We start from the raw sequence: 23,629 nt of genomic DNA, 5'->3' as shown, positions 1-23,629 counted from the left end.
TTCCTAATCCATGAAAATGAGCTGTAAAGAGGCAATGAGATAACGCAAGTATTGTACATGGCATAGTGTAAATACTCAATAAAAGTTCAATATTGTTGGTAGATAAATGATTCTTCACCCTTTCAGGATGCAATCCATCTGAGAATTTTATGGGAAGAAAAATATACCTCCACACAATTGAAGATAATTTTACAAACAATTTCAGGAGGTTCATGGACCACTAAGCCTTAATTTAATAACCTTTGAACCACATAATCTCTAAAATCCTTCCTCTTGCAAAAGCCTGTGACATGAGTAGCTCAGAAAAACGCAATGAGGGATTTCTCTTGGCTACAAGAGATACAAACGCAGGCCATCTACCCATGGAATACCTTTGCCTTCCATTTGATTGGCAGGAATCTGTCAAATAAACATAAAGGATGTGCTCAAGGCCATGAGTCCAAAGGAAAACGAGGACAGACTCAGCATCTAAAATAACAGGTCAGAGTCCTGCAGAAGCAAACAAGTGGCCCAGAATAGGGCCTGCTTTCTCATAATGTGATAAAAATATACATAGTAGGCTTTGCCACGAAAATGCTGCCTCATGCCAAGTGCCCAAAGAACAACATTTATAACTATAATCTATCAAGTTTAATGTTCCACCATGCCTCTAGTAGTTTAAAAAATAATTATAACAGAAAGCAAATCATCTGTGCTTTTTCTACTTGCTCCAGCCAACAAACATAAAAAGTAAGAGGCAGTGGAATAGGATGGAAAAGTAGGTGGGAGTCAGGTGTTCATGATTCCACGCCTGGTTCTTCACTACCAACCGGGGTGAACTTACAGCGTCAACAATTTTTCTCATTATAGGGAAGAAAAATATGCCCATCATGTCATATCACTCCCCTCTCAAAAAACATCTGCATCCCAGAAAAAGTCCAAGCATTCACAAACTCCATGATCTGCTCCAAAGTTACATTTCTAACTTCAATTCCTGTAACATTCCCCTTAGGCCGTACTGGGCAGACCTAATAGTCTACTTTCAACCTTTCCAACACAGACCATAGTTTCCTACAAAGGTTAATCTCTTAGCTCTCCCTGATGCATCATTTTGGGCTGAACTTGCTTCCATCCTCCTCCAATCAGAAGCCTACTATCATGCTGCAACACAGATGAATCTTGAACGCATTATGCTAACTGAAAGAAACAAAGTCACAAAAAAACACATATTTTATGATTCCATTTATATAAAATGTCCAAAATGCACAACTTCCCAGATTATAAAGTAAATTCGTGGTTGCTTAGTACCGGATGCAAGAGGTTTGTGACAAACAAGAAGTGACCTCTAAGTTTTTTTGTTTTTTGTTTTTGTTTGAAGTGATGGACATATTTTTAAATTGATTTTGGTGATGGTCGTGCAACTCTATGAATATACTAAAAACTATTAAATTCTACTCTTTAGCTAATTAAATTATATCTTAATAAAGATAATTATTAAGGGAGAAAACTTGTCCATCCAACAAGTCTCTTCGAATGTCATATGAATTTATTATCCCCATCCTATCAGAGTTAAAGGATTTCAAACAAGTCCCCTCAGAATGTCATTTGCATCTCTGGTTAACATATTTCATTGTGGCTGGCAAACTAATTAATTTTGGTTAGTCCTGTGTCTGCCTCACCAATGAAACTATGAGTGCTTTCAAACGAAACCAAACTTGTGTCTTATGCTTCCATACCAAGATCTCTGCTAATCATTAGTTTCTTTTGAGCAAATTAGGAAAAAAAAAAATGAACTTCATCTTAGCCTGGCTAGGGGGAAGGGCAGGATTTCAGCCCCTCTTGCCCTCCTGCCCTCAAGCAATGCTCAACTTGAGCAGCTGTAAGCAGTGGCCCTGCCTACACCTTTCCCCTTCTCACCTCCAACAGTCCAATAAAGTAATTAACACATGGAAGGACTCAATAAACAAATAAATACATGTGAAATAAAAATGATAGTTCTGAAAACATTTCCTCCAAGACACTCTCAGATACCAGCAGGAAGCTCGAGGCTTTGTATTTGGGATTTTTTTTTTTAACCAGTTGTTTATTTTCATATTATTTAACAGTGACAATGAAGTGTTTTTTCTTACTAATTGGATTCAAGGATCCTTTGTGTACATATGAAATATAGCGAATTATTTTAACAAGTCTAGGTAGTAAGGAACAACGTAAATTTTCCTTATATTAATTTGTAATTACTAAAAAGGGTCATGATACTACTAAAACCTACCATTTATAGAGGGGGACAAAAAAGAAGACACTGAGAGAAGTTTTGCTGTCAAGCCAATTTTTAAAAAGTTTTTTCCCCTTTCAACTTCTACAACACTTCGGTTGGGCACAGAAGACTTTCTACCTTATATGAGAGGTACCTATGTCTAAGCCCACTCTCCCATGCCTATCATCAACAGGCTAACCCCACATCCTTGGGGAAACATACCTCTTCACACAAACTAGGCCAGAATATGACCCTGTGTAACATTCCCACCTGTAATTCCAGCACTTTAGGAGGCCAAGGTGGGCAAATCACTTGAGGTCAGGAGTTCGAAACCAGCTTGGCCAACATGGCAAAACCCCATCTCTACTAAAAATACAAAAAGAATTAGCCAGGTGTCATGGCGCATGCCTGTAATCCCAGCTACTCGGGAGGCTGAGGCAGGAGAATCGCTTGAACCCAAGAAGCAGAGGTTGTGGTGAGCTGAGATCATGCCACTGCACTCCAGCCTGGAGGACAGAGTGATATGTCTCAAATATATATTCCCACAATACTCAGCCTTTCCTCTGTGGCACCTATCACAACTATAATTACATAATTATTTATAAAATTATTAACATGATGTTTTTCTTCCCTAGACAAGAAACCCTGTAATGAAAAGGCTTGTTGCTGCCAGGTGCCCACAGTTCCAATGACTTGCCTGATAGCTGGTCACAGTGGGCATCAAAGATTACTTGACTAAATTAACAAATCTCCCCTCTTCAGAGTATTCAGTTTTTGAAAGCAAAACTGTGTCTAATTCATTTTAGTATCCCTTATTTTGTCTGGTTCGGTGTAGTTAATATCTAATAATTCATATACAAATGAATGTAGATAATTCTTATATAAATGAATGAATGAATGACCCCTATAGTGGGTCATTTAATGGGCATTGAGCAGGCTATTTGTAATAGGTTAATGGTAAAATAAGTACATTGAGTGGGTCAATAGTTGCCAGTAACCCTCCAAGAAACCTGGTCCCAATGAGAGATCATGGAACAGCAGCACACAGAGAAGGAAAGCAAAGTCAGAAATTGAAGATGTTTGTGGTATGAGATTTATGTCAGTTTCTTTGGGCTCCAAGAGTCAATTTTCTTCCGATTTCAATGGGTATGACTCTTTCCCATATACGAATGGTCTACAAATTTTGTATTGTATATAAGCAGAGCCCAAGAAAAGCAAGTCTTCAGAAAAATAAATAAAACAATGGCAAAGCAAAACAAAGCTGAAACAGCCAAGAGACACCAGTAGAGTTATGCAGGCGTGAGAAAAATCAGGGTCCATCTGCCATGTAGAAAATGAAAGGGCCACAACCTGAAACATGTTTTCCCTGTAGAAAGACCTGTCCAGATTCACGCCACAGTGACCTCCTCAAATGGCTTTCCCAGCGCCATGTGGGGCGACATGAAAAAAAAAACACTCTGCCAAACACAGTTCAGCAGATGCCAACCCAGGCTTCCTTGAGAGAGCCTCAAAGGATCTATAGGATGGACACAAAACAAATTGCATATACTGTGAGACACGAGCCTGCATCATATCTTGCACAAAACACTGGCAATACACATTGCAGTACAGAAAAGCTATAATCAAGATGCTGGAAATCTAACTGTGGAGTTAAATGATAACAACAACCAAAAACCTGAAGAGCTCGGTGATGATCATGATGTTGATTCGATGAGGATGCTGACAATGTAACACACCTGGAGTCGCTACAGAGTTACCCACATCTATCTTGCTGCCATCATTCCAGGGCACAAGAGCAAGGTGTGAACTCCAGCCCCACCACATGCAGGCTGTGCAACCTTCGGGAACTGACATGAGCTCTCTGTAGTTGTGTGTGTCCTTAGCAATAGAATGAAAATAATGATTGTGCTCAGTTAAATGTGGGCTCTGATTAATAATCAGTGACTAGGCCTATGGGGCCGATGACTGCCGGCAGAATCACAAATGACAGAACAGAAGAACCCTTCTATCCAACCTGAGTCTAAGTGATTCTTCTACAAAGAGTGAAATTCAGGCCTAGGGAAGGGAAAGGACATGTCCAAGAACACAGAGTAAATCGCCAGCTAATCAAGGTGAGCTGCTAGGCCTGCTGATTCACAGTGCCCAGCACTGGTCATCATCAACACGGCAGAGTTGCTGTCAGAATTAAGTGAACTTACATAAGGTGCTCAAAACAGTACCTGGCTTAAAAGCAGCAGTGTGCGTTTGCTATTACTACTGATAATAATAACGCCTTACATATATGTATGAGGTGCTTTGCAGTTTATAAAGCCTTTTCATATCTATTACCCCATTTAATCCTCACAACAACCCCAGGAGATTGACAAGATAAGAATTATGACTCCTGAAGCTCAAATGAAAACACTGGGCCACAGGTGGTTCCAAACAAATGTTTAATTTTCCCAGAATCTCACTACTAGTTGGCAGAGAGGTGCAGCTTAGAACCCATATCTTCCATTACTAAGCTTAATGTACTTCCCTTCACATGATGCTATCCACAGATAGCATCTTCTTAATGGAGAATTTAAAAAACAAACCTTTCCTATGATCCCTAACCTATCAAATTGTTCTACCTAAAGCAAGAAACTCAGAGGCATGAGAACTGTCTTTTGTTGCTACCACTAGGTTAAAACTAGCAGAAGAAAGATCTACCTTGGATCTGACCTTCCTTTTCTGTCTATGGAGTGAGACAGTCCCCCAGGTTTAGACATGGACAATGGAGAAAGAAGAAAGAAGCTGTCAATGGGGTGGGAGGAGAGAGAATCACATGATGATTTATAACTAGGCAACATCCCTCAAGTACTTGGAGATGAGCTAGTTTGTCTCAGGGTGATAACTGTAAACACCATTTTGATGTAGTTAATCTGTCTGCCTGAAATAAGATAGAGAAATAAAATGTGATACATAACCTTCTCTTTCACACACACCTCTTCCTTTGAGGTAAACCAGTTTTCAAAGTGAATAGTATTAAAGAACTGAAATGAGGTAGGTGAAGTTCTTTAGAAAAGAAGGCATTCAAGGTCCTATAGAGGGTCTTCTCACCTTGAGCATAAAAGGGTCCCTAATCATGGCTCTCATCCATGTTCTTTCTCTCTCTCTCTCTCTCTGTCTCTCTCGTGTGTGTGTGTGTTTGTAGTATAAGAGTTATAACCAAAAGAAACAGTCAACCCCTTTCTTTTTAACAGAGTGTACAAATAAAAGAGGCATTGAGCAGGTAACTGACAGGTAAGTAAGAGACATGGACTTTAGTTCTGATTTTGTCGGTAACTAATAAAAAGCCTTGGAAAGATTACTAAAGCCTTCTTGACCTCTATTTTCTCATCTGTCAAAGGTGGGTTTGGACAAGATCTCTAAGGACCCTTCCAGCTTAATGAAATGCTAATATCCTAAAGAAGTAGGGGGAAAAAAAGCCATGATGGTCAAGCCAACTGTTTCTGAAAAGTTAAAAAAGAGTGTTGTTTCTTCCACAAGCCCTGGTTTTGAATGTAAAAAGTATGTCACAGTTTAAAATCACCCACATTTGTGCCTTTGATGGTGAAAAAGTGTACCACCAGAAGCCGACAAAGTTTTGCTTAAAAACAAGCTATTTTCAGGAACAACTCTCTGAGTTAAAGCGCTAATTCACAAAATTGGTTTGGTTGGTATAACACTGTCTTCTTTCTGCAATTATTAGGCTCTGAAAGGTTTTTATTTCCCCCTCCTAACAACATTTCATTTCAAAACTGTTTGATCCTTAAATAAACCTGTAATTTCTCCTGTGGAGAAGGGAGGGCAGATGGAGGTCTACAGTTTAGCCCAAATGACTTTATATTTCACAGAAGATTATTACAAGATGACAGATGTGAACCTTAAGAATTTTAACAATAAACTCCATCTATCCAAAGAATGTTCCACTGAACACAAGTCTGGGAAATCATCCACAAAATGGTTCCATTATAAAATAAATCGAACGAAATCTGAATTTAACGTAACAGATAAGAAAGTTGTGATTGTTTACTTTTGCCTGTTGGACTTCTCAGAGTTAAACATGTTGAGAATACATGGAGAAGCTCCACAAGGGATAGAGATAATGGCAAGAGTCCCAGAGTGATTTGACCATTTATGAACCTAGCATTTCATGGAGCACGTTTTAGGAAAGGCTGCCATGAATATGGCAACTGACTACAACAAGGACGTAACTTTAGACTTGACAGGATACTTATTCCTGAACTTTAAGTTCTACAATCCAATTAGAACTTGTACATTTAACTCTATTTTTATTGACACTCTATTTATATATTAACTAGTATGCTAAACTCTATTTTTATCTATACCAGATGTATCTATTAACTGTATGTTTAACTCCATTTTTATCTATATCAGATGTATTTGATAATAGATGTGACAACAGCCAAGTAAAATCTTTGACAGTCAAAGTGATTTCTACTTCTTGAGATTTTCTTGGAATTTGGAAGAAGCCCCATTCCGTAAGGACTGGGTTCTCGCTCTGCTACAGACATACCCTGTGATAACAGGCCATGATAAGGGGAACTTTCTCTCCTCTATTTCTTTTTTTTTTTTTTTCCTAACTATTCATAGGCTCAACTAAGAATCCATTTTCTATAATGCAGCAAAACAATGGGAAGACATTAGGCATGGTGCTAACAACAGAATGAGAACTGATGCTGTCCCCGTGTAACTGAAAGACTCTGCAGCACAGGTCAGTATTTGTCTCAGGGTCTCAGCTTTCTCACACACATGGCAGGTAAACATATGCCATGCTTTCACGTCTCATGATTCTCTGATTTGGGCAGTGGCTCATTGTTATCTCTGAAGACAATTCCAAGGTGGAGTTACACTAGCAAATGACAAAATAGGAGTTTCCAGCACTCATTCCGTCTCAGAAACATCCAAACAAATAGCCACACATCAAAATACCTTCCCAAAATACCTTCATTAAGGACTTCAGGTGAGGGAGTGCAACACCCGGGTGGAACACAGAACTAAGAAATGATGCATTGAGGAAGGCAGGAAGGACAGTTTAATATGACCTGCACAAGCCCCTGCACGCTGCTGAGATAACCTCCAGGTGAGACAGAGTGCCCTTCACCATGAAGCCCAGCACCAGACTCCTCCCTAAAGCAAAATCAGCGTGTCAAAGAGACACTTGCACTCCCATGTTCACTGCTGCATTATTCACAATACCCAAGGCATGGAATTGAACTAAATGTCCATCAGTTGAAGAGTGAATAAAGAAAATGTGGTGTATAACCATGTGGAACATTATTCAGCCTTAACAAAAAAGGAAATCCTGTAATTGATGAGATGGATGAATCTGGAGGAAATTTTGCCAAAGGAAATAAGGCAGACACAGAATATACTGTGTGACCTCCTGAGATGTGCAATCTGAAAAAGTCAAACACATGGAAGCAGAGTAGAATGATGGTTACCAGGACCAGAGGAACGAGGAGACCTTGGTACTTGGTCAAAGGATACAAAGATTCAGTGACACAAAATGAAGGATTCTGGAGATTTAATACACAGTGTGGTGGCTACAGTTAATACTGTATTGTCTACCTGAAATTCGCTAATGGAGTACATCTTAAACGTTCTCACCACATACACAGAAAGGTAACTATGTGAGGTGATGCCTATGTTACTTAGCTTGATTATGGTAATTATTTCATAATGTAATGTACATCAAAATATGCTTATACCTTAACAATATATAACTTTTGTCAATTGTATCTTGATAAAACTGGAAACAGATTTTTAATAAAAACAAAATTAACAATCACATTCAACAGAGAAGAAAGAAGAAAGAAAGAAAGAGAGGAAAGAAAGAAAGAAAGAAAGAAAGAAAGAAAGAAAGAAAGAAAGAAAGAAGGAAAGCAAAAGAATATTACCAAGATGTTTTCAGCAATGGCAGCAAATTAGGAACCAGTGTTCCCTTTGCCTGAATTCCGGTCTCAAAGAGACTGCTGCTCAAATAACTCTACCTATGGCAGGTATGTGTTCTAAGGTCTAGACTAAAACTCCAGTCTCGTGATTCTACAATCATGACATGTAATGCTTGGCCAGCAACATGGACACTATGGTTCCTCATTAAGTCACTTGCTAAAAGTGACAATAAACTTAAAATCAGCTTGACATAGCAGAGAGCAGAGGCAGGACAGATGCAGTGTGAAACGCATTTACCATACAACTCAGGGTTGCTGGTGGCATCCCCTCTTGTCATAATGACCTTCTACAGGAAAAGTCTTTAAATATACAGCTCTATTGCCCAGAATATAATGCATTCCAGGAAATACTCTCTTGCTGAAACCTACCCAGATTTATTTTTAATGGCAGAGGACAAGAGTGGTTTTAATATTAGTTTCTAGGGAAAGGAAGAGATAAAGAGAGAAAAGTGAGATTTAGAGATCACAACAACAACAACAACAACAAAAAAAGCCAGGTCAGGTGCAGCAGCACACGCCTGTAATCCCAGCACTTTGGGAGGCCGAGGTGGGCGAATCACAAGGTCAGGAGATCAAGACCATCCTGCCAGCATGGTGAAACCCCATCTCTACTAAAAATACAAAAATTAGCTGGCATGGTGGCACATGTCTATAATCCCAGCTACTCAGGAGGCTGAGGCAGGAGAGCTGCTTGAACCAGGGAGGCGGAGGTTGCAGTCAGCTAGGATAGTGCCACTGTGCTCCAGCCTGGCGACAGAGCAAGACTCTGTCTCCAAAAAAAAAAAAAAGCCAAAGCACTTCTATTGCCCTTAAAACTCATCTGAGAGAGAGGGAAAAAAATAAATAAATAAGGAAGACTCAGTAGCCCTTTATTAGCCCTGTGATTAGTGCTCTAAAGAGAACTCTATTAAAGAGAATTCCTATTCTTCCTGCCTCTCACTCAGACAAAAGAAGACAGCCCCCTCTGAAATACACTTATTAGAAATGACTCCAGGGCTTGCTCCTCTGTTTATTCTATATACAAGACACGGAGACTACAAAAGCCTCACTCACTTACACTTACCAACAGGTGCTGGAACTTGGGTCTCACCTACAATAACAGGCCTCCAAGTGATCTGAATGGTGGCCATAGGGTGGCAGGAAACAAACATGAAAAATAAAATGAAATGTGCAGCTCCAACACTCCACTCAGCCTGGGAGAAAGTGTTTCCCCTTTTCTGCCAGGTCAAATCCAAATTCTAACGAGCGTGCAGGTTCCAGATCAAATCCCTCCTCCTCCGGAAAGTCTTTGTTTCCTCTCTACTTAACTCCAATCCCAGCTAAAACTAATGTCTCTCTCCTCTAATGACTACAAATTCCTCAACTCTGAGTGTTTTTGCATGTCTATCTTCAATAAAAGTTTTCTGTATTAATTGTCACCAGCCCCATTCTCCCAAAGTGTAGAGGCTGTATCTGGTTTAATTCAACAAATATGAAGATAAAATTTGCCTACAAAAATGAATTAAGGCAGGTATATAAACAAGTATCATACAAGAAAGACACTATTAAAGACAGTAAGACAGGGATGGATAAAAGATTCCAGGACAGAAGTTAAGCAAGTCTGTGTCAGATATGAAACAAAGACCAACAAACACAATATAATATATTGCCTGAAAAAAAATGGAGATAGCTAACATTAACTGAGCATAAACAATGAGTCAGGCAGGGTCTTAAACATTTTTTGGTAATACCTCTTAATCCTCAAAGTAATCCTTGAGGTAGGCACTGTCATTACCTTCATTAGGTAGGAGGACGATGAGGCAAATGAACTGCACAGAGTCCACGTAACTTGCCTAAGCAAATGGCATTGCTTTCAAACCTCGAGCAAGACAGCCCAGCTAACGTGCTTGACCACACTTCTGCAGAGGACTACCAACCTCCTGCCCAAAGGAACAAGGGCACAGTACTTTCTAGAGCTCAGCTGAAGTAGGGCATTTGCAAAGAAACCAAAGATGTGAACAGCCTATACACCTAGGAAAATGGAAGGGTAAACTCATGCTCTAGGGATCTGAGCTGCCTTTATGGAAATATGAAACTCCTAAAGTTTTAGAGGGAAAGGCTGAAGCTACTAACGCGGCTGCAGCCTTTTCTAATTTAACTGACAGAGCAGCGAGGCTGAAGCTGTAGTTGTACTGTATTTTTCTGTGAGAGACAGAAGTGTGATTCTTACCTTGACTACTAGCGTTAGAAATGCTGATGCTACCTTCATGATGAATCCACGTGCATTTTCCTTCCAGAAAAGGTTAAAGGCCTTTTAGCAAAAAAATACTAGGTGTGAAAATCAAACTTGAATGGTGAAAGATGTCGTCTTGTGGCCGGTCTTAATGGCACTTAATTCTCAGATGAGGGATTCTGTAGTAAACAACCACTTGATTCTGTGCACAACATTTTTAATTTCATGCCCTGCTAATCACACAGCTGTTAAATTTCCCTTCCCATCAGTTGTAAAAAAATAGTAATAAATAGATAATCATTGTAATAATAATTTAAAAAACAGTTGAGCCTCAAACAAAATTTGAGCCCTAATGAATTTTCTCATCTGGAATTAATAATGTAGTGGATGGTGAAATTGTCTGGATTTAGTTGATGTGAATTTATATTACATTGTTTTAAAGTATCAACATGTAAGGCTCTGAACATCAAAAGCTTCTGACATGCTGGCCACAGAACGTGGTTTCCACTGGATTCTTAGACAAACCCGACGGCTGATACTGTATTCCAACAGATTTTAACAACTTATTTTCTTCCACTGTGACCTTATCTCTTCTCAGCCACAACAGGCACTAAACACATAGAGGTGCTGACCAGACATGGAATTGTAGACTTGATGATTCAGAGCCTGAAGAAGAGAAAACCGGTGTGTCCATATTGTAAACACGTCAATCTAATCAATACAGGGAAATAAAAAGAGGCTATCTTTAATGCTGCAAATAAAAATGAAAGCTAAGGAGTAAAGGATGGAGGGCGATGTAAAAGTATTAGGAACAAGAGAAAGAGGAAGTCCAAAGGAGCATGGCAGTTAGAGTGAGGCAGCGGTGCAGGAGGGAGAGGCTAATGGCCAGGAAAGAAAATTCCAGAAGGAAAGTGGCAAAAAGGATATCCAATAAAGAAAAAGACAAATGCACAAAAGGCATTTCTTCAAAAGCAATGTTCAAATACCTCCTCCTCCAGGAAGCCCCTCCTTCATATTCATGCCCACAGAAACCCTCCTTCGGGTTCCCACAGCCTGCTATCTGTACCTCTCCTTCATCACACTGTACATCTTGCTTGGTGCAAGAGCTAGTTATTTATGTGTTTATGTCCTCTATAGAATAGTGAACTCTGGGAGGAAAGGAAATATATTTAGCCATATTTTTATTCCTTGGTAGCAGACCTAGGCTTTGCAGAGTAAGCACTTGAGGAATAGACATGTTTTCTTAATACCTAAAGGGGCCAGGCACAGTGGCTCATGCCTGTAATCCCAACACTTTGAGAGGCCAAGGTGGACAGATCACCTGAGGTCAGGAGTTTGAGACCAGCCTGGTCAACATAGTGAAACCCTGTCTCTACTGAAAATACAAAAATTAGCCAGGTGTGGTGGTGGGCACCTGTAATCCCAGCTACTCAGGAGGCTGAGGCAGGAGAACCACTTGAACCCAGGAGGTGGAGGTTGCAGTGAGCTGAGATTGTGGCACTGCACTCCAGCCTGGGCAACACAGTGAGACTCCGTCAAAAAAAGAAAAGAAAGAGGAGAGGGGAGGGGAGGGGAGGGGAGGGGAAGAGGGGAGTGGGGGGAAGGGAGGAGAGGAGAGGAGAGGGGAGGGGAGGGGAGAAGAGGAGAGGAGAGGAAGAGAAGAATGAATGAAGGAAGGAAGGAAGGAGGGAGGGAGGGAAGGAAACCTAGAGGATGTACTCTTTTTAGGTATTTTTGTGATAATAAAAACATAATTTTAAAGATTTATAAATTTAACCATAATAACACCCTATGTCCCCTATAAATGGCAACCACTACTACTATTTCATGGCTCTTTTCAAGTGCATATGAGAAGCTCAGAATATGAAAGTAATACTCAAAATCTTTATCACAGTTTATCTGAAGAAAATTATAGTATAAATATAACATCATTCTTCAAACTAAGCACACAACTCTTGGTATGAAAATCATTTCCTGAAACCTGTAAGAGCTTTCCTAAAATCCCCATATCCCATCAGCTCCACCCACCATTCCATATTACAAACAGCATTTCTTTCATGCCTCATCTTTAATGATAAGGCAAATGAGTCAACTGAACAGAAACAAAGAAAACATCAACGATAATTTCCTACTAGTACCGCTGTATTTGCACAGCACTTTATATACCTGCTGTCTCATTTGATCTTTTTCATGAGCCTCTGCAGTACAAGGAAATGGAATAATCACTTTGGAGACAAGGAAACTCAAGTCCGTAAGATGTCCAAGAACACACAGCTAGTAAGAGGTAATGGCAAGATGTGATTCAGGATTGGAGGTTTTTCATCTAGATGTTTGTTCATTTATGCAAAGCTGTCTCCCTTACCTAATAAAAGTGTTTACCAGGCATAAGAAGTGGATGATGGAGTCTCTAACACTCACATAAATAAAAAGTTGTCGAATTCAGGCCGGTGTGGTGGCTCATGCCTGTAATCCCAGCACTTTGGAAGGCTTCAGTGGGAGGATCACTTGGGCCCTGGAGTTCAAGATCAGCCTGGGCAACATAGTGAGATCCCATCTCCACAAAAAGAAAAACAACATATAATTCAGACAGGGCATCATATGGATTTCATGAGAAGAAATAGAGAGGAGGGTGGGAGAAAGAAGGAAGGAAGGGAAGAAGTAAAGAAGGAGAGGAGAGAGAGGAGGAGGCAATGAAGAAAGGAAAGACTTTGGACTAAGATAGCCAGTTAAATATCCTGGAAAACAGAGGTCTTGAACTCTGCTTTAAAGAAGTACTCATAAACATAAGGCCACAGAATGACAGTTTCAGCATCATCTGGGATTGTAACACAAATTCTCCCACGCTTTCTCAGGCTTACTAACTCGTAACTTCCAAGGGTGGGATTCCTAATTCTGACGCATGCCGGGTTTAAAAAGTGTTCCTTCAAAGTTAAGGTAGGACCTGGGCAAATAGCAAGAAGGTAACAGACATGTACCAGGACGGGGGAAAAGTGACACCAAAAATAAGGAAGCCTAGAATCCAGAAAACTAGAACCCATCAAAATATGTCAAGCAAAGAAGGTCTAGAATAATGGGTTGAAAAAGATACCTTGGGAGGGACTGGGTCTAAAAAGCTATCATAAAGTCATATGTTGTGGTGGAGATGGCTGGAACGTGGGCAGAACAGTACAACGTAAGCATGTGGACTCTAGTGCAACCCAGATCAAGTTATAGGCCTTAAGGGGAGAAAGACGTATCAACCTAAAGAACAAGAGTATCCTCAGGCAATCTGAGATGAGAATTACGGGGGTTCAGAGGCTCTTCAGAGGAGAATCTCACTTACAGCCTGGAGACAGATGAGTTCAGCAGACAGTCAAATAGGGAGAGGAACGAGGGAAAAGCTCAAGTTGTAAAACAACATGATCTATTCAGTACCAGCAAGGCACTCTGGATTCACCGTCCTCACGTGGAGATGAAGAGATGAATAATCCTGACTCCCTTGGGTAGCTGAAGGGATTAACTAAGGGAATTTAACATGAAAATTCTTTTTTTTTAAATTGCATTTTAGGTTTTGGGGTACATGTGAAGAACATGCAGGATTGTTGCATAGGTACACACATGGCAGTGTGGTTTGCTGCCTTCCTCCCCATCACCTATATCTGGCATTTCTCCCCATGTTATCCCTCCCTAACTCCCACCCCCCACTGTCCCTCCCCTATTATCTCCCACAGACCCCAGTGTGTGATGCTTCCCTCCCTGTGTCCATGTGTTCTCATTGTTCAACACCGGCCTATGAGTGAGAACATGCGGTGTTTGATTTTCTGTTCTTGTGTCAGTTTGCTGAGAATGATGGTTTCCAGGTTCATCCATTTCCCTACAAAGGACATGAACTCATCGTTTTTTATGGCTGCATAGTATTCCATGGTGTATATGTGTCACATTTTCCCTGTCCGGTCTATCATCAATGGGCATTTGGGTTGGTTCCAAGTCTTTGCTATTGTAAACAGTGACATGAAAATTCTAACGACCTGCCCAGCATGGAATAAACACTCTTTACAGTCCACTTACTGCCTCTCTTTCCCTTTCAGGTCAATGCAGGGTGAAAGAATAAAAAATATTGAGCCGTCTCTGCAGCTAGTAGGTCAGCTGACTTTAACCATGTTTTCTCCTAATATGTTCTCAGGCCAGCCAGCTAGAGTTCTTGTGGCTGGCAACTCTCACCAGTGGGCACATTCTATTTCAAGAGTTGAGACTCCTTCACTTCCTGCTTCTCACTTTTACTTGGTCAGAGGGACTGCTGCTCCTCAAGCTTGTTACCTCAGATGCAGCTTGCTTTCTAGCTGACACATAACCATTTCCACAGGCAAATGTGCTCTAACTTCTTTCAGAAGGGGACTGTTGGCCATGCTTACAATGGACCAACTTTTACTCTGAGATGACCTGTGTTTAGCAGAAGCATAACTTGTTGGAAATTTTACACAAATTAGTCGAGCTGGTTGGCTGGAAGAGGTCTTCTGAACTGTGTCTTCTAAGGGATGTTAACAGTGGTTGCTCAAAGTAAAACAACAAACTAGGTCTACGATCAAAGAAAGCAAGATGATTGCTGTCCCACAGGACTTCCTCAAAGACTGGGCATCTTAACGTACATTGTCAGCACCTGAGAGAGCACCAGAGGATGGCATTGTCCAGACTTGAGTGGCCACTCTTTCTGGAGTGGTGCATCCTTGGACTAGTCTTTGTGGACAATGCACCAAAACACACTAGGTTAAAGCAGGATAAAAGTAAGGCAGGTTTTTGCCCAAGGTTGACCTCCAGAGAGATTGTGAAGAGATGCTTCTGTGATGTTTTCATCTCCCACTCAGATCCCTTCCCAGGGATTCCCCTCTTTCCACCACAAGCCCGCTCCGCTTCCCACTCCCCAGTGCACGCCATTTTGGAAAGAATCTGCTAAACTCAACAGCACTAGATTGGCACCTCTTCCGTTGTTTATTCTGTTTACTTGGAAAGCATCTCCCTTTACTATAATTCTACTCATTTAAGGCCAAGTCACTCCCCTCATAAAGCCTTCTTTGACCCCTGCCCTTCACCTTGGTGAAAAAAGATGGTTCTTTTTTTCTTTTCGAACTTTCTCTGCAAGTTTCTACTTTAACTTATAGTTGTTTGTGTGTTGTCTCGCCTTCCCTAGTGGGTATACCCCTTCCCTAATACTTTCATACCTAAACTCAGTCTCACAACATACAGGAAAGTAGAACAGGCAGTTATAATTATAATCACAGTGGAGACAATGTGGCTTTGTAGTTAAGAGAGAAGCTGCTGGAACCAGGCTACCTGAGTTCGAATCCTGTCTTTAGCTACTATATTATTATTATGTAACCTTGGGCAAATTATGTAACATCTCTGGTTTGCAACTTTTCATCTGTGAAATGGTGATGATAACAGTACCTGCCGCAGAGGCTGGCTGAAAGGAATGAGTGAGATAATGATCAGAACGCTACCTAAATCAATAGGCATTTAGTAGACGTTCCAGAGAATCTAGAAGCAGCCATGTCAGAATTTTTCAGACTACGTCATTTCTTTCCTTCAATATGTTACCTTTCAAAATTGCTCATCAATTCATAATATTTATTCAGCTCATAAATTAGCCAGGTGTGACTCCAGGCAACTGGAAAACAAGACAGACAAGGCCCTGAATTCAAGATCCTTCCACGCTCTAGCAAGGAGAAAAAGGAGGCAGAAGGGGTTTGATGCAAAAGTTAAATAAACAGAAAAGATAGCAAACATGCTGTTTTTTTTGTTTATTCTCATGTCATACCCTCCAGCCAAATGATTTATTATACTATTCTATTTTGGCCAAAACTATACTTAGAACGCTTTCTGTTTTATTTACGACTATATTTTTAGAGCTCAACATTTGTTTAGAATGCTTGCCTCATCTCACCAATTTCTTCAGAGAATGAACAAGGAATCACTCCGGAGTTTTGTATAAATATCTTGTACATGGATTTTGGATGACCCCTCCGCAACCCCGGGCCCAAACCTAGGTGCCTCCCCCAAGTGACTGACGTGTAACTTAAAAAAAAAGAATATTCTTGACTCGGCAGACAACTGCTGTTTCTGGGCTCACATAAGACTCTAAGAGATTTGTTACTAGAGGAGCATTTTATTGTGAGAAAGAGTTCAGCATCATTCATAAAACTACAGACGTAACCACTCTCTCCCTTCTGGATTTCAGCCATTAAAAAAGTTCAATCTAATCCCATAGTTTGATTCCTGAGGAGTTTTGGAAATGATGTTTCAACATCTAGCGAAATAGCCATTCACCTTCTTTCCTGTCTTTGGAGAGGTTTTCTAACCATGAAAAATACTTTCTTCAATTTGATTGTTTTTATCTTCATACATAAAGGCTTTTTGTTAGAGTCACTCACTCATGCCCCTTGATCATTTTTGTCCTTCTTACAGTCTCTACCTTGGTTTGTAACTCACAACTTTTTATTTTCCTGCTCCACCACGTCTGCAGACACATAAAGATATGCCACGCAAAGAGACTCATGGTGGTGGCTGCATGTGTGTGGAGAAGAGGGGAGAGACTTGAGGATGGAAAGCAATAAAATAAACAGTTCAAGCTGTGGGCATCCACCCTCCTCCCCAGAGTGGTTGAAACTCTTCGGCCTTAAGAAGTCAAATTTATAACCTTGACAAGAAGCAGTTGAAATTCCAGCCAAAGCTTTTAGAGTTCCCTTTGTCTGTATTCACTCTAAATAATGGTATTTGTCAACCTGAAAATCTAGAAAGTTGGGAAGTTTATTAAAACTAAAACAATGCGAAGATTAAAATCAGAAACAAATGAGGTCTCATTTAATAGATCTTATCTCAAATGGAAGTATGGAGAATTCTTTTCCACAGAAAGAATGTCCATAGTGGCTAGGTTAGCCAAGATCTATTGCCACAGTCGCCCTCTGAATGCTTGTGGGAAAAAGCCACTGACTCTAGATCATCTAAGACAGTGATACCAACAGGTGGGCAGGTTAACCAGGAGAACTTTTACTTAAGTGAACAGTTTCTAAAACTCTAAATTTTAACAAACCAGTAGCAGAACTGCTTGGTTTGAAGGGCCCAGAGTCCTCACTGCCCACCCCACACTCCATCACTGGAGCTTCATTTCTACCCAGAACCCTCAAGCTTCTTAGAGCATAAGTTTAAAAATTCCCTGATATAATCTAATTTCACCCTTAAAAATTCTTCAGAAGACACTGAGGCACAGAGATTAAGTGTGATCCACAAACTAGCGAGTAGCATAACCAAAAGTCCTCCTGAAAGCAACCATGTTGCCTTTTTCCAAATATATAGTATTTATGTCCTAAGACTCTGCCCTTTTAGAAGGAAAAAGAAGTTGGGATAATCAGTGTGCCGAGAAAAATTCAAAAATGTGTCCAAGTTCAATGAATGGACACTAGCAAATGAGGACTCTAATATTTTGGGAAACTCAGCTTGAAGAAACTAAAAAAAATCCGTACTGTAAGTTAAAGTTTCGTTTGATGATTCTACAGTGAAAACAGCACAATTACAGTAGAGAAAAACTTTAGCTACTATCCATAAATGTGGCAGGCACAAAATAAAACCACTCTAAAATAATGTAAAATCCACTCAGTTTTAAGTACAGCAAAACATAGCAGCCTTTGTGTGAGGTGTGGGAGACACGTAACTCAAATGTGCTCCCTGGGTTAGTAACTTAAGCTAGGAATTCACGAAAAAAGTGTGAGGAGCCTAAAAGAGAGAGTGTTGAGCAAAAGACATTGTGAGACACATTGATAGAATAGTCATATGATTAACAAACTGTCACATCAAACTTTTCTACAACGTGGGAACACTTTGACACTTCATATTTTTAAGACTGACATTTTGATTCATTACTGTAAATAGCACTTTGGGTTAAATATTGTGACAAGGAACAGATCATATATATGTACATATATATGCACTCTATATATTACTTGTGTATATTTTTTCTAGCTCTGTAACATTTTATAATATATGAAACCTTTTCCTACATTGACAGTTTGAGCCAGTATGTAAACAGGCTATTTCACTCTTAAAGTACCCATTTCTATGACAAGTAGGCAGATGGACTTTCCTCATTTCTTGGAGTCTATAAAGCAGAGGGATTTCAAGAGTAATGGAATGACTTCTAAAGAGATTCTGAAAACTTCCGGCAAGTGATTTTACCAGGGCATTTTACTTTACTACACCTGAGTTCACAAAATCATTATGACAAACATACACAGAACATCTCTTTCGTCTTCAGGGTGCTCCCAATCTACTGGAAGAAACACGCACACACATCCAAAATTCTAGAGCAAAGCAGACAGGTTTGAATTGAGGAAGGTACAAAGTGATGCTTTTATTTCCTTTGTTTCTTTCTGTTTGTGTGTATGTGCATAGGCGTGTGTGTGTGTGTGTGTGTGTGTGTGTTTTCACTGATTAATGTTCCCAGGGACATTGTTCACCGTAAACTGATTCAATTAAATTAAGCAAAATAGGGGTATCATTGGAGCTAAAGAAATTTAGAAAGTTTACAAGACTGTTCATGTTAAGACGAACTTTCTTCTGAAAGAAAGTGTAAAGATAGTGTGTGGTTTCCATCTAACTTCAAATAAGATAATTTTCCAAAGTTTCATTTTACCTGAGACTGTAACAGAAAAGATAAAATGTCCATTTTTCCCCACTAAAAGCCCAAGTGTCAATATCAACTTTTCTTTGGTAATTTCAAAATTATTATATGCTTTGAAAATATAGAAAACTTTATTTTTAAAGCCATAAAACCAACACACACAGACACACATACAAAGTACAGACATAGACCGACATGCATCATTGTCTTATGTATTCAACTTTCTCTCTGGATGTTATGACATTATTATTCAACTTCTCTTCCTCCTTAAAAGCCTGGAAAAGTACAAGAAAGAAACATGAAACCTACATTTAACAAGATGTTACATTCACTACAGATCAGCTTTGTCTCCATACTAAAATTTAAATCAAGCAATGGTGTTCTTTCTGAGAATATACATTAAAAAAAAAGAAGACTACTTGACATTTGTGTTTTTTTTTTTCAGAAAGAATGCAGAATGTTATCAACAAAACTCATCTAAATCCTATAAAAGTTAGAAAAGTATGATGAATATCATCTAATGAATATGGCAAATACAGAGAAAAACCTACAGAACTTCAGTATCAAACAAAATCTGGGTTTTGGATGTAGCACTCAAAAATTTCTGCATCCTTCTTTTGAAACCAATAAGAAACACACACACACACACACACACACACACAAACACAAACACAGTGGTCGAGTTTTTTTCTTAGCTAAATTAGTCAATTCATTTAGGGCAGAGTGCCTTTTTCTTTATATTATACCATGTACCTAATTGTGTTAAAAGTTAAAGGCATCTCACAAACTAGTTCAAGGCTTATTTCAAATTAAGGAAATTAAAGAAGGCAGAAATGCAGTATTTTCCTTTAGGCTGAAAATAAAAAAGCTAAAGTGTTGACCAAAGTATACCACCGTTTAAACCTGAGACCCCGTAATTGTTTTCCCAAACTCTTCAGGAGGTAGATTACAACATAAAAAGACTGAGGACTCCTCAGAAAAGGCTGAACCACTGTCTATGAAATAAGACCTCTTCTGTATGGAGTGGGGGTAATTAAAAGTAACATTACGATATTTGGAAACAGAAGATCTAAATGCAAATCAAATCTCCCATCACTTGCTCCTAGAGGTAAATTTCAGCAGTCGCTTGACTTTTATTTCTTCATTGTAAAATGAGGATAAAAGTAGACACTGTATTGGGTTTATGAAAAATAATCACACATAACAATTCTTAACAGAATCTAATTTGATGAGAACATTGCTCCACAAAATTATTCATTGCCAATTTTCACTAGCAATTAATAAACATTTTTTAGAGGTCATTTGAATCCAACTAAGTTCAACTCAACAAAAAGTTACTGATGCTCATCCTGTGTTTAGATCTCTGCCAGGTGCCTGATTAAAAGGTAGGGCAAGAATATAAAGTAGAAGGGAGGAAGGCCTATTTAAGTCACAATTTCTGTTCCCAAAGACCCTGTAATCTTGTGGCGGAGACCACATTTCACATATAAACTATTGGAAAAATATTTGATGTAATAAAGTACTCAAAAAAAAAAAAAAAAAAAAAGCCTAGTACTGACAATGAATTGCTCTTGTGGAAGTTTTAGATGAGGTCTTACATGAGGTCAGAAAAGGGTTCAGAGCAATAAAGAACACGACATTATTTTTTTTCCCCAGTACCTTTAAGCACTCACTTCTCAAGGAACCTATCTGTGGAATCTGATAGAAAAGTTCTTCCCTAGAAAAGTTTCGGTGGATGGACATTGCTGAGTGGCATCTTGGCCATTTACTCTGGACATCTTACTCCCCCTCGCTTTCCTATGCCTGCCTCTGCACTGAGATAGTCTCTATTTCTTCACCTTCTCTGCCCACTCCTAGACACAGCAGTCTCAGCCCATCCCTCCGAAGCTTTCAGGGCTGAAGAGGGCGCTCAGGCAGGGCTCAGCGCTGCACAGCTGGAACATCACAAAGCAGGGAAACAAGACCTGAGCTCCTATCCCAGCCTTCTCTCTATGCACTCTGTGGCCTTAAGCAAGTCATCTCTGCACAACGCACCTCACTCTCCTTACACATCAAATAAGAGTATGGGATATTCGCAAGCCCTTCTTGCTCCTGAACATCCAATGTCTGTGCAGGATCTATAGTTTCCAACAATTTCCAAGTGGCAACTGGGGGCTCACCAGTCACACAGCTCCCGAAGAGGCACTGACGTGACCACATCAACAGTTTCTATTGTGGGGAAGGTCAGTGACTCCTTCAGAAAATAGCTGATCTAAACAGAGCCGAAGGAGTGTTATGGCAGCACTGCTCACAAACTGCCAAAGGTGGGGAGGAGAAGCAGCCAATATGCGTGTGCAGCTGCCACATTTCAGAACAGCACTCAAACCTCGTTAATATCATCTTGCTTAATACCGAGTCCCATAGATCATTAGCTATTTTTACTGTGTATTTAACAGATTTGTGTATCGTCTTCCCTGCCAGAATTTTCACAGTCCAGTACAGAAGACTCTGCCATCACCAAGCCTCAAGACCTGAGGCCACCCAAGGTTAACTGAGGAGAAGGAGGCACGGGGAGTAGCAAAAGTAACAGAAGAAAAATGATGATGGGGGATAAAATAATATGCATTGAAGTCAAGACTAGCCAGGGAAGAGGCAGGAGTAAAATGTAATAAGTGCAAGTAAAAGCCAATGCTACAGACTCTCAAGAATGAGGCACCCAAGTTGCAACTCTCCAAAGACTCAGATGTATGTGTGGAAAGGAAAGTGGAAGGGCTCAGTCTTCTGTTACACTCAGGTGACCACAGGTCCCCCAATGCCAATTTTGATCACAGCTTCTGTGTATTTTCACAGTCTCTACAATCCATATTTAGAAGAGTCACGCATGGTACTCTGCAGAGTCCTACAGCCGTGTTCTAGGAGGAAAGCATCTATCCACTACAGAGTGCCTTTCAGAGCTTACAGGAAAGGGCTTCTGCTAAATGCTCTGTTTAGAAACAATCTGACTCCCTCATGGAAGAATGGGAATTCTAGCGTTTGATGACTGACCAAGCTAAACGATGTGAAAACAGCTGTCACAAGGCCTGTCACAGAACAGACTTGCAATGAATGTCTACTTCTTTCCATCTGTTTAATACAGCAGCGGCACCACCTGTATCACCTTTATTCTTAGCGGTCTTCATAGAAAGAAGGACTCCAGACAAGGCCTCTTGAGTCCTAAGAAGAGACTTGGGTGCCAACCAACTCTCTAATGCCTGGTGAAATGTGGGCACAATTTGCAGACCTGCCACTAACTATGCAGGTATATTTAAGTAAGTCATTTATTCCCCAGGGCCGGGGAGCTGGACTAGATAGCTTTGAACTTCCTTTCCAGTTTGGAAAATTTTTAAGCCTCTAAGTCTCATATCCATCTCAGAAACAAGCAATAAACAGAAAGAAAAACTGTGAAGAACATAGTCATGTGCTTCTCTACAGAGCACTATGTCTAGGGCTCTGTACCAGGAACTACAGGGAACTCAGAGAAGCAGAAAGTAATCCTTAAATTAAAAGCTCTTATAATATGTATGAGGGATGAGATGGGGTGGAAACGTGAAAAGATGACAATATGAAAGAAAGTTTAATTATAAAACAAAGTCCATTGCTAAGACTGAATTCCAGAGCCAAAGAGCAGTCAGGGAAGACTTGCGTGGGAGAAGAGATATGTGCTGGTTCCTCACGCAGGAAAGCAAGGCCCACACAGGCAAAATGGTTGGGGAGGGGCACATTTTATAAGAACTGGCCCTCTGTGGCAGAAGGGTGATCGACATCTGGGATAGTCAAATCCCTTATTTGTTTTATGTCTTAAATTACTTTAATGTCCTGTGTTTCATACACCAAAGACTAGAATAATAATGTCCACACCACCTGTCTTCATCATAATGCTTGCTCTGTGGGTAGTCAGAAGAATATAAAATAAGGACAGGACACTGGGTCCCAGACCTTGCTCCATGGCTGCTATTCAAGTTCCAGGCTTTTGCTAAGTGGATAAACTGGCTGTAGGATAAGAGACTGGAGAGTTTCAGCTGGAGTTCTTGAGGCTTCGTGTGAACAATCATGTTCAAAGCTCACATTTTGCAGATAGAGTCTAAGATTCACCAAAAGGGAGTGATTTCTCTCACCTACACATGCCTGTGATTGAGGCCCAGTTCTTCAGACATACCTGATACTTACCTGCTTGTGAGTCCTGCTACAAGCTGGTTTTTGCCTGCCAGAGACTTAATCTTCAAATCCTTGTACTATCTTATCAAGTGTAATTAATAATCTTTCAAAGCCAATTTTTGTCCCTGGTTCTATAAGAAACCAACAATAAGAAAGAGTTTTCCGGCTAGGCACAGTGGCTCAAGCCTGTAATCCCAGCACTTTGGGAGGCTGAGACTGGTGGATCACCTGAGGTCAGGAGCTCGAGACCAGTCTGACCAACATAGTGAAACCCTGTCTCTACTAAAAATACAAAATTAGCTGGGTGTGGTGGCGCATTCCGACAATCCCAGCTTCTTGGGAGGCTGAGGCAGAATTGCTTGAACCTAGGAGGCGGAAGTTGCAGT

At 40.2% G+C, this 23,629-nt stretch overlaps 1 protein-coding gene across 6 annotated transcripts in view; it reads right to left on the bottom strand.

The window, feature by feature from the left end:
* The window catches only part of LPP (LIM domain containing preferred translocation partner in lipoma), a 725,954-nt gene that overhangs the window by 498,975 nt on the left and 203,350 nt on the right, over positions 1-23,629 (bottom strand). For 2 of the 6 annotated variants that reach the window (XM_012470873.2, XM_064366915.1), the window contains exon 1: positions 10,421-10,963. The exons of the other annotated variants lie outside the window; for them this stretch is intronic. In XM_012470873.2, the coding sequence (XP_012326296.2) occupies positions 10,421-10,459 (39 nt within the window). In that variant the 5' untranslated portion in view covers positions 10,460-10,963. Of the gene's footprint in view, positions 1-10,420; positions 10,964-23,629 lie in introns of those variants that run through there. 6 annotated transcript variants of the gene reach the window in all.

This window comes from Aotus nancymaae, unplaced genomic scaffold (genome assembly GCF_030222135.1).
Source record: "Aotus nancymaae isolate 86718 unplaced genomic scaffold, 86718_ANA_hifiasm-v0.15.2.pri h1tg000067l, whole genome shotgun sequence".
In the NCBI taxonomy this organism is placed as follows: Eukaryota; Metazoa; Chordata; class Mammalia; order Primates; family Aotidae; genus Aotus; species Aotus nancymaae.
This window is presented reverse-complemented; position numbering and strand designations above follow the sequence as displayed.